The 12,398-nt window shown below is 42.5% G+C and overlaps 1 protein-coding gene across 5 annotated transcripts in view; it reads right to left on the bottom strand.

Annotated features, from left to right (window-relative positions):
• The window catches only part of stxbp5a (syntaxin binding protein 5a (tomosyn)), a 193,094-nt gene that overhangs the window by 95,992 nt on the left and 84,704 nt on the right, over positions 1–12,398 (bottom strand). For all 5 annotated transcript variants that reach the window (XM_078556629.1, XM_078556631.1, XM_078556630.1 and 2 more), the window contains exons 8-9: positions 10,309–10,432; positions 7,150–7,228 (exon numbers count right to left, since the gene is read on the bottom strand). In XM_078556629.1, the coding sequence (XP_078412755.1) occupies positions 7,150–7,228; positions 10,309–10,432 (203 nt within the window). The remainder of the gene's footprint in view (positions 1–7,149; positions 7,229–10,308; positions 10,433–12,398) is intronic.

Raw genomic sequence — 12,398 nt, forward strand, 5'->3', positions numbered from 1 at the left:
AAAACACCCCTCGACCATCACCCTCTGCTTCCTGCCACTCAGCCAATTCTGTCTCCAATTTGCCAAATTACCTTGGGTCCCATGGGTTCTTACCCTCGTTATCAGTCTCCCATGCGGGACCTTATCAAAAGCCTTGCTGAAGTCCAAGTAGACTACGTCAAATGCACTACCCTCATCTACACACCTGGTCACCTCTTCGAAAAATTCAATCAAATTGGCCAGACATGACCTCCCCTTAACAAAACCATGCTGACTGTCCTAGATTAATCCCTGCCTCTCCAAGTGTAGATTAGTTCTGTCCCTCGGAATTGCTTCCAATAGTTTCCTCCAACTGAGGTTAGACTGACTGGCCTGTAGTTCCCTGGTTTATCCCCTCCTCCCTTCCACAATGCCTCACTGGCTGTCCTCCAGTCCTCTGGCACCTCTCCTGTGGCCAGAGAGGTATTGAAAATTATTGCCAGTGCCCCTATCTCCTCCCTTGCCTCACTCAACAGCCTGGGATACATTTCATCCGGGCCTGGAGATTTATCTACTTTTAAGCCTGCCAGACCACTTAGAACCTCCTCCCTTTCTATACTAATTTCTTTGATTTAATCGCAGTCCTTCTGCCTGATTTCCATACCCACGTAGTGCCTCTCATTTGTGAACACTGACACAAAGTATTCATTTAGAACCCTACTAGCATCTTCCAGCTCCACACACAAATTACCACTATGGTCCTTAATGGGCCCGACTCTTTCCCTAGTTATCCTCTTACTCTTAATGTACTTGTAAAATAACTTTGGATTTTCCTTTATTTTACCTGCCAATGTTTTTTCATGCCCCTTTTTGCACTCCTAATTTCCTTTTTAAGTTCCCCCCTTCACATTCTTTACTCCTCTAGGGTTTCTGCTATTTTGAGCCCTCTGTATCTGCCATAAGCCTCCCTGTTTCTCTTTATCCAATCCTGTATATTCCTTGACATCCAGGGTTCCCTGGATTTGTTGGTCCCATCCTTTGTCTTTACTGGAATATATTGGCCCTATACTCTCCTTATTTCCTTCTTGAATGAGTCCCACTGCTCTGATGCAGATTTACCTAAAAGTAGCTGCTCCCACTCCACTCTGGTCAAATCATATCCGGATCTTATTAAAATCGGCCTTCCCCCAATTTAGAACTCTGATTTCTGGCCCATCTCTGTCCTTTTCCATAACAACCTTGAATCTAACGGATTCACTATCTGCAAAAAGCTCCCCCTCTGATACCTCTGCCATTTGTCCGGTTTCATTCCCTAAAAATAAGTCCAGGACCGCCCCCGCTCTTGTAGGACCTTCTACATACTGGCTTAAAAAGCTCTCCTGGATGCATTTTAAGAATTCCGCTCCCTCTAAACCTATCACACTATGACTAACCCAGTTAATGTTGGGGAAGTCGAAATCCCCCACTATTACTCCCCTATTATTTTTACACTTCTCTGAAATTTGCCTAGAGATCTGCTCTTCTATTTCTCTCTGACTGTTTTGGGGCCTACAGTACATTCCCAGCAATGTGATTGCTCCTTTTTTGTTTTTAAGGTCTACCCATGTGGCTTAATTTGAGGAACCTTCTAAGATGTCATCCCTCCTTACTGCTGTAATTGATTCCTTGATCAATTGCAATACCCTCTCCTCTTTTACCTCCTTCCCTGTCTTGCCTGAAGAATATTGAGCTGCCAATCTTGCCCCTCTCTCAACCATGTCTCTGTGACAGCAATGACATCATACTTCCATGCGTTAATTTGTGCCCTCAACTCATCTGCCTTATTCGTCAGACTCCTTGCATTAAAATAAATACCATCCAACCTTGCTAAGCTCCCTTGTACCTTAACAGGCCTATAATTTCTATGTCTTCCAGACTCACTTGCTCTCTCTCCTAATTTTGGCTGTGCATCTCCCCCTGCTGAACCTCCTCTCAGGATCCCACCTCCCTGCCAAGTTAGTTTAAACCCTCCCCAACAGCACTAGCAAACCTCCCCGCAAGGAGTTGGCCCCATTCTGGTTCAGGTGCAACCCATCCACCTTGTACAGGTCTCACCGACCCTGGAATCGGTTCCAATGTCCCAGAAATCTAAAGCCCTCCCTCCTGCACCATCTCTCCAGCTACGCATTCATCTGGACTAACCTCCTATTTCTATACCCACTAGCGTGAAGGCACCGGAAGTAATCCAGAGATTACTACCTTTGAGGTCCTGTTACTACCTTTGAGGTATAATTGCCACTCTTAAGTGATACATTGAATGTTCTTATGTGAACAACAATATAATCAAAACACTTCTTGAAAAATACCAGAAAATATAACAGCTGAGTAGGACCAACAAAAAAAATCTCTATTTTGGCTCAAGATAGAAGAACTTCTATCATGAAATAAAGTTTCAACGTCACTGAAAATGTAGAGAACACTTTGATGATGAAATATTCAGAGTATTACAAAGACTGGAGAAATAGCTATAGTGTAGATTTATTTTTTAAACTTTCATTCCTTTATTTCCCAGACATAGGACAAGTGGCCCAGCTTGTTCCTAATACTGGAGATGATAACATGTAGTATTAATGCACAGATGGCCATCAAAAGCATGTATCAAGTTTGCTGACTGGAACAGGATGGCATGGCTTCCTGTTTCTCTTCCTTGTGAGGAAGGAACTCTGCTGAAATGGATTAACTTTGCCCCAACTGCCACTGGTCAGTGTGGGCGCACTTTGCATTGAGAGAATATTTAATGCAGAATTTGCAGGAAGTTGGTCAGAACATCGTCCTGCCATCTTGTGGATCTGGGCACAATTATTTGGAGAGCCATAAAACAACAACAACAGAAGGTTGCATTTTTACAGCATGTTTTATGTTGGGGGCCTTCTCAGGAATATAATCAAAGGCCAATAGCAAACCAAATGAGAAGGTATTTTAGGAGGGGTGATGAATGAGGTAGGTTTTAAGGAGTATTTTAAAAAGCAGAAGAGAAGATGCAGAGAAATTTATGGAACCTTTCAATTTTTCCCACCATACTTCAGCTCAGCTTATCAACAGGTCCTGCTACTCATTTCTCCGCTTACCTAGCTTCCCCTCACACCATCTACATTTGTGCTATTTGTCTTAACCACAATGTGGTAGCGAGTTGCACATTCTAACCACCATCTGGCTAAAGGAGCTTTTCTCAAATTCCTTATTATTAGTGACTATCATAATTATGGCCTATAGTTTTAGACTCTCCTTCAATGGTTTATCCACTATTGTTCACATAGTCACTGCTAATCTGGCACAAGGTTGCTTCCTTGAGTCCCTTTCCATTTCCCATTTATATCTTCCTCCTTGTCCACATTATCTATAAACATGGGGTTTTAGCTTTCAACTTGTATACTAAGGATACCAAGCTTCACCTCTTCAGCACCACTCCACTGAGCACTGGCAATGTGCTGACAGGCTGCTTGTGATGTTGTGGATGATAGAATTACTTGGAGCTTGGCATTTGGCAAGTCCATTTTTTTTGACACCTGCCTAATAGTAGCCTGACTGCATCTCCTTCCTGAGATGACTTCCTAAGTTCAATCTAATGGTGCACAAACTGGATTTACCAGTTAGGCCTAAACATGGAGCCAAACTCAACAAGATTGCCTACCACGCTACCAAAAAACCCATCTATGCCTCGAACTTAGTTCCACCCACTACACTGAAATCCTCATCTACGTTCGTCACTTCTGGACATGACTTTTCTAACACACTTTGCCGGCATCCCAGTGCCACCTCACTGCCTCCAATTGATTCAGAAACTTGCGACCGCTATTAAATTGAGTATAGCATTATTTCATACATTTTCCACCATCCTCAGGGGGAGAAGGGGATCTCGCTGCTATGACAGGCAGTGGAGGTTCCATCTACTGTAGGATTTCCCTTTGCATCAAACAGTCATTTTTGAGAATTTCTTTAATTAACAGTCCTCTTCCCTTAATGTTTTCTGGCTATCTCAGTCAAACTATGCTTTTCCAGGGGTACACAAATCCTTTAAATTAATTCTAGAGATTTTTGCCCATTAAGGTTTTGGACAACTGCTGCTCGTGAAAGGTACACTGCAGCATCCTGATGTGCAGAATTTGATCCCATGACAATTATCAGAATTTTTTTGACTCATCACTAGTAATATGGACTGAACACTTAAAACTGCAGGACATTCACACAACCATTTATAAAAGAATCAAAACTATATAATTATTGTTAATTTTGCTAGACAGTCTCTCCTTTCTGGTGAATGGTTGGTTTTGAAAAAGTATGACATTACTTTTGGCTAGATTCTATTTTTTAAAAATATCAAAACCCTACACCTCAAGACTCACTGCTTGATTTAAAACACCAGCAGCATTTGGACGACTTATGATTTACATGTATGAGTCAACACTTACAAATTACTACTGCATTGCCATTCTTACAATCGTATCAATAGCACTGAAGTGCCCACGGTCATTTCCACAAACTGGCATGTCATTCAGATTTAGCAACAAATGAGCCCTAACAGAATAATGAACAGAAGGCATATACAGCTTGGTAGCAGTATCTGAAAGAACCTAAGAAATGTGTGTTTGTTAGCAATTTGTTGCCAAATTCTAATCAAACAAGGGAAGCACTCAAGATTTTCAAGTACTCGAATGCAACATGGTCTTTCAGGTGCTAATTCAATCACAAACATATTCATAAAGACGATGATCTTGCAGAGGCTACATTATTTATTTAGTATGTGCATAGTCACAGAGCCAAGCAATACCTTTTTCAGTGGCTATTTGACAGCAGACGTTCCTCAAAAAGGTGAGAATTTGTTTGAACTGCACCACAGCTGGAACCTGGATGGTCTTGGCAACCCTACTAATGTTGGGTGGCTGTTTGAAGTCCTTCGCCAGTCCAGAAATGGTTGAAAAGGGTCCAATGATGCCACAGGAGAGCAAAGCAGATGGACAAACAGTAGGGTCTAGGATGAGAAAGTGATTTCTGGTGGATGTTTTTCCTTGCTAATACTCCATATAGGGTGGTGTGAGGGAAGGCGTACTGCTGGTGGATTGAGGAGGTCGTTGAATAAGGGCAGGCTTGGGTTAGAGTAGATCTCTCCAGTAGCTTGCCTGTTGCAATTACCCTCCTGATGTGGGGAGTGGGTTGGGGCAATGTTGCTCAGGGCTGGGAGCCAGGGGAGGTGAATTGGTTGAAGAGCACCTGTGATGATGCGCATTGTTGATCTGAATTGCACATTGCTAAGTTTGGCGTGGGCAGACTGATATCATACTGGGGTGCAATATTCTGCAGTCGCACACACAATGGTTTTCATATGGACTCGAAATGTTAACTGTTTCTCTCTCCACAGATGCTGTCAGGCCTGAATTTGTCCAGCATTTTCTGTTTCTATTTCAGATGTCACTTGCATTGCCATAGCCTCCAGGGCTATGGGCCAAGCACTGGAAAATAGGATTAATATAGTCAGGTCTTTGTTGACTGGCATGGACACGATGGGCCAAATGGGCCCCTTCTGTGCTGTAAAAGACTATGAGTCTATTTCCGCATCGGCAGTTTTTTGCTTTTATCTATGGTTTTACTCGTGGTTGGTTTTAGGTGCCACGACTTGCAGTCATCAGCCAGCTTTACAACATCGCTTAATGCAACTTTCAGCTCCAGGAAAATCTGAGTTGTTTGACACAGCAGATGTTGTCTGCATAGATAAACTTCCTGAACGGGGCTGTGGGGGGTGGTAGGTTGTTGGTATACAAGTTGAACAGGGTTGGGGCTAAGACAGCCCCCCGGGGTAGCCCATTCGTCTGATTCCTCCAGGCGCTAGTCTTGTGACCAATATGCACCCTGAACTGATTGTACCCGAGCAGCAGTATAATGGCATCAGTAATCCAGGGAGGGAGAAAGGGTAATGTGCCAGACGCATTGTACGCTGCAGTGTGGTCAAGGAAAATTGCCCCGTTTTGAGATTAAATTGAAAGCAAGACCACACTGAAATCCACAAATTTTCTCCCTCTATGAGCTAACACTACACTGATGGAACAGTGAGTTATTGGCAGCTAACTATTTTTTAATTCATGGGATGTGAGTGTCGCTGGCAAGACTAGCATTTATTGCCCATCCCTAACTGCCCTTCAGAGGTGGTGGTGAGCCACTTTCTTGAGCCACTTTGGTCCATCTGGTTTAGGACACCCACAGTGCTGTTAGGGAAGGAATTCCAGGATTTTGACCCAGTGCCAGTGAAGGAGCAGCAATATGGTTCCAAATCAGTAGTGTGAGAGACTAGGAGGGGAACATGGTGGTGTTCCTATGCATTCGTTAGGTAGTAGAGGTTGCAGGTTTAGAAGGTGCTGCCAAAGGAGCCTTGGCAAGTTGCTGCAGATCATCTTTTAGATGGTTCACATTGTTGCCACTGTGCACTGGTGGTGGAGAGAGCCAACCAAGCAGGTTGCTTTGTCTTGGATGGTGTTGGGCTTCTTAGGTCTTTTGGAGCTGCACTCATCCAGGCAAGTGGAAGAGTATTCCATCACACTCCTGACTGGTGTAGATGGTGGATTACTGAGCTGTAGATGGTGGACAGGCTTTGTAGATCAGGAGGCGAGTTGCTCGCTGAAGAATTTATAGCCTCTAACCTACTCTTGTAGCCTCATTATTTATATGGTTGTTCCAGTTAAGTTTTTGGTCAATGGTAACCTCTTGGATGTTGATGGCTTCAACATAATGAATAGCTCACTCATCCAATCTGGAGATGCAGGATGAATTAAGTATCTTAAATTCTTCACCATTTGACTTGGCTTTACATTAGGATGGCAGTGTGTTCTATACCTTTAACTTATTATGTATGTAAAGAGATGGCAAGGAAGAACAAGGGACAAAAATATTGAGTGTTCATTAATCTACCTTTCTGCATGCCTGGCAAATATTTCGGACTAAACTCGAGAATTTCTCCACAAACCAAATATGGACTTTGACACTGAGTATTTCGAAGGACTTGAAGGAGCTGTGGCTACGAATACATGTTACTATTGAAGGCCCTGATGACAGTCAATAATCATTGGGAGACAAAATGGAAAACTCTTACCTTGCTTCAGCACTGACATCTCAAAGTACAGAATAATCACAGAAACATTTTGAAAAAGCAGGCTCAACACATACCCGGATTTACAGGTTCTATATTCCACTTTTAGGATGGGTTTGCAGGACTCTGGTTTCTTTCCATCTTTTGGCAGCTTTCCTGAAAGCAAAGGTTTGATTAACTGTAAGTGTTGATTAGTTCAGCCTGCTCCTCACATTCAATGTGTAGAATGAAAATGCTATGCTCTTAGGCAAGTACAGAGCTCATGCTGTAATTTAGCAAAGCTAACGTGATGTAGCATTTGGTCATCATTCCTTGTTAAGGAGCAATTGATCCCATCTGGGGAGCTATTCATTTTATTTAGGAACAAGACTTCAAAGAACTATTATTAAGCAGGGTTTAATAAATCAGGAATTGGGACAAATCTCTGTCTGACTTCCTAGCCAAGTAGGACCCATGGGGAGAAGTTTCAACCCATTCTATTCATGCACTGTCCAAAATTTGCGCCAATGTGCTAGGGAGCTAGCTCCTTTTGAGGCAATCTGCATAGTATGCATGCTTTTCCTGCGCAATGTTTTCTGGATGTGACAGCTCTGGACTTGTGCTGTAGCCAAGGAATTGCTGTTTTCCATCAAGTTGTGACTCAAAGTTTGCTCTGCAATACAGGCTATATTTAGGCTTTGGAAGAACAGGAAGGACACCCTAGGCTAGATGACAGTCCACGCAAACAGAAATGCATGTGCAATTCAAAAATAGAAGCACAGCAAGCTGTAACCTATTAAAAGACTCTTGAAAGAAAAATGAACAGTTAATAAACATTGTACCAGTTGCAATCATCAACCAACAGGTGTAGATAGGTAGTAAACACAGATACCCAACCTCAATGAGCTTAGGGGCAAGGGCTTTTGTTTAAATTCAAGTTTCCAGCAACAGATCTTGAAGATGTTTTATAAACAGAAAGAGCAAGGGAGTAACTATGGAAAGAGTAAGGCTGATTAGAGATCAAAAAGTTAAATGGTGCATGAAAATAGAAGACACGGCATGCGTCTTAATGAATACTTTACGTCTATCTTCACAAAAGAGGGACGTAACAGATATTGTAGTTAAGGATGAAGAGTGCAAAATATTAGATGGGATAAACATCATGAAGGGGGAAATATCTTTGAGTAGATAAATGCTCAGGCTCAGATGAAATGTATCCCTATTCCAAGCTGCTAAGCGAAGCAAGGGAGAAAATAATGGAGACACTGACCATCATTTCCCAATCCTATTTGGTTACAAGCATGATGCCGGAGACTGCTGACATATTTTTGTTTAAAAAGCAAGCAAGGGATAGACTGAGCAATTACAGACCAGATGTTTATCACTGATTCTAGAGGGAGTTCCGCAGGGCTCAGTACTGGGTCCCTTGGTTTTTGAGGTATATATCAACTATTTACACTTAAACTTAGTCCGGGGGGGTGGGGGGGGGGGCATGATTAGGAAGCCTATACAAAAAAATTTTGATTGTGTGGCTGATATTCAAGAAGAAAGCAGTAGATTTGTAGAGCTGTACTACCGCAAGACTTCTCTAGTTGAACAACGAACTTTATTTAAAAAGCTGCTGGATTAGTTACAAGCCTCTAGTAAGGCTACAATACACACTCTGGACTAGAAAAACTCTGCCCCTTATAAGCTTCACCGTGCTTGGTGTTGATTGGCTGTTCTGACCACGTGATCCTTATTCAGTAAAGCAACAAACACCACAAGATTGCTGCAAGATTTCAATAGACTAGTCAGGTGGGCAGAAAAGTGACAAAGAAGTTATGCATTTTAGGAGGGCAAACGAATAAGGGGATACTGGATCTTGGATTTTATAAATAGCAGTAGAGTACAAAAGCATGGAAGTTATGGTGGATCTTTATAAAATTGCTGGTTTAGCTTCAACTGTGGTATTGGGGCTATTCTGGGCACCAGACTTTAGGAAGGACATGAAGGCAATGAAGAAGTTGCAGAAAAATATTTATGAGAATGACAAACTTCAGTTACACAGATAGGTTGGAGAAACTAGGGCTGTTCTCCTCAGTGGAGGAGAAGAGGAGATTTGATAGAGGCATTCAAAATCTTGAGGGGTCTGGGCAGAGTAGATAAGGAGAAACTGCTCCCATTGGTGGAAGGGCTGACAACCAGAGAACACTGGTTTAAAATGGTTGGCAAAAGAGCCAGAGACGACATGAAGTAAAGATTTTTATGCAGCGAGTGGTTAGAATCTGGGATGCACTGCCTGAGTATTCGGTGGAAGCGATTCAATTGTGGCATTCAAAAGGGGATTAAATAATTATCTGATGAGAAAAAAATTGCAGGGCTACAGGTAAAGGCAAGAGGACTGGAGCTAGAGAGAGCTGGTACAGACATGATGGGCCAAATACTGCAGAGAGCTGGTACAGACATGATGGTCCAAATAGCCTCCGGTGTTGTACCAATTCTATGCTCCACTTATACTCTTCTCAATATCCAAGCATTTAGAGGAACAGAGGAACCTTGGAGCATGTCCATAGATCTCAGAGTAGGACACATGCATAAAGTGGTTAAGAAGGTAAACAGGATAGTGTGCTTTATTAACCATAAAAGGCATAAAACAACAAGAATAGGGAGATTATAGGAGAATTGTAAAAACACTAGTTTAGGTTACAACTAGAGTATTGCGCACAGTTCTGCTCGCCACATTACAAGAAGGATGTGATCACACTAGAAAGGGTGCAAAGAGTCTTGGCAGGATTGGAAAGTTTTAAGTATGAGGAAAGATTGCATTGGCTGGGGTTGTTTCCTTTGGAACAAAGTAGGTGGAGGGAAGATTTAATTGAGCTGTATAAAATTATGAGGGGTCTAGAGTGGATAGGAAGAACTTATTACACTCAGCAGAGAGGTCAATAACCAGGGAGCACAACTGGCAGAATGATTACAGGCAAGATGAGGAGGAGAAATGTTTTGATCCAAAGCATGATGTGGAACTCAGTCTCTGAAAGAGTGATAGATGCAGAGACCCTCATCACATGCAAAAAATACTTGGACTTTGAAACACTGTAACCTTCAGGTCTATGGACTTGAACTGCAAAGTGAGATTAGGCTGGATTGCTCTTCTTCAGCTGGCACAGAAACAATGGGCCAAATGGCCACCTTCTGTGATCCTCATTTTCTATGCTACTATGTAAGTAATTCATGTAGGCTGTAAGGACACCAACAAACAGGCGCGCACTTACCATGTGGTGTAATAATTTGTGCAGGTCTGATGGGAGATTTTACATTCCAGATAGTAAGGCTGCCATCTGAATGGCTACAAACAAATTGTTTTCCTTCATGATGCCAAGCCACAGAATGAATAGCCTGCATAATAGAAAGTTTGTATCAGTAAACAGATTACTGCAATGGCAATAGTAAGGAAGGACATTGATAATGACCATAATTATCTGCATCAGTTTAACATTAGTTCGGCTCAAAATGGAACACTGAAAAACAACTAAATGCTAACAATATAAAAGTTAGAGTTTTGATTGCTGGCAGCCTAATGGATCAGCATATGGACAGCTGGAAACAGAGAAACAAGCTAGCTATCTCAGTACATGGCCATATTCCATCCCATCTCCAAAACATCCTCCAGCCATATGACCCTCCAAGAGCTCTAGCATCTTAAACAAGCCCCACCTCCCTTTGCCCTGCCATTAGTGGCCATGCCCTCAGCTGTCTAAACCCATCTGCCTCGCTCCTCCTAGAAAACCCTCCTTAAAACCTACCTTTTTGACCACAGTGCTAATAGCTCTTTCTTTGGCTCGTTGTCAATTTTTGCCTTTTATACGCCTGTGAAACGCCTTGAGATGTTTTATTGTGTTAATAGTGCTGGATAAGAAATTGGCTGAGTGGCAGAAGACAGTGGTGATAAATGGTTGTTTTTCAGATTGGAGGAAGGTTTGTAGTGGAATTCCCCAGTGTTTAGTGTTGGAACACTTTCTCTTCCTAATATATATTAATGACCTAGACTGTGGTGTTCAGGACATGATTTCAAAATTTTCAGTTGATATAAAAAGTGGAAATGTCACCTGTGATGAGAATAGTCTTGAACTTCAAAAGCACAGATATGTTGCTGGATTGGGCATACAGGTGGCAGATGAGGTTCAATGCAGATAAGTGTGAGGTGATTCATTTTGGCAGGAAGAATATGGAAAGACAGCATAAAATAAAGGGAGAAACTCTAAAGGAGGCGCAGGAATAGAGGAACCTTGGTGTATATGTACATAAGCCATTGAAGATGGCAGGGCATGTTGAGAGAGCAGTTAATAAAGCATATGGTATATTAGGCAATGACTACAAGAGTGAGGAGGTCATGCTGAGTTTGGCTAGTTAGGCCTCATCTGGAGTATTGCATCCAGTTCTGGGCGCCATACTTGAGGAAGGATGTGTAGGCATTGGAGAGAGTACAGAGGAGATTATAGAAAGGGTGTGACTGCACTGGAGAGGACACAGAGGAGATTTACGAGGATGCTGCCTGGGCTGGAGAATATGAGCTATGAGGAAAGATTGGATAGGGGTTGTTTTCCTTGGAGCAGTGAAAGTTGAGAGAGGACCTGACATGGGTGTATAAGGTAATGAGGGGCATAGATAGGGTGGATAGGAAGGCACTTTTTCCATTAGTGCAGGGGTCAATAACCAGGGGGCATAGATTTAAGGTAAGAGGTAGAAGGCTAACTGGGGAGTTGAGGAGAAATTTTTTTTAAGAGGGCGGTGAGAGTCTGGAACTCACTGCCTGAAAGGGTGATTGAGTCAGAAACTCTCGTAACATTTAAGTAGTATTTAGATATTCGCTTGCATTGCTATAGCCTCCAGGGTTATGGGCCAAGCGCTGGAAAAAGAGATTAGTGTAGTCAGATCTTTGCTGACTGGCGCAGACATGATGGGCCAAATGGCCTCCTTCTGTGTTGTAAACACAGTCTATGAGATTCACAAGAATGGTTCCAGGGATTAAGAACTGTAGCTATGAGGATAGATTGGAGAGGTTGGGGCTGTTTTCCTTGGAGAAAAAAAGGCTGAGAGGAGACTTAATAGAGCTTTTCAAGATCCTGAAGGGTATGGACAGGGTAAATAGTGAGAAACTGTTCCCACTCAAGAGAGCATCAAGAACTAGTGGGCGCAGATTCAAAATAATTGGCAAAAGGAATAATAGGATGCCAGGACAATTTTTTTCACCCAGATGGTGGTTGGAGTCTGGAATGAACTTCCTGAGAGGGTGGTGGAGGCAGGTTTGATTGAGGTATTCAAAAAGGAATTGGATTACTATCTGAAAAGAAAGAATGTGCAA

This window comes from Cetorhinus maximus, chromosome 14, assembly GCF_964194155.1.
Source record: "Cetorhinus maximus chromosome 14, sCetMax3.hap1.1, whole genome shotgun sequence".
Lineage (NCBI taxonomy): Eukaryota > Metazoa > Chordata > Chondrichthyes > Lamniformes > Cetorhinidae > Cetorhinus > Cetorhinus maximus.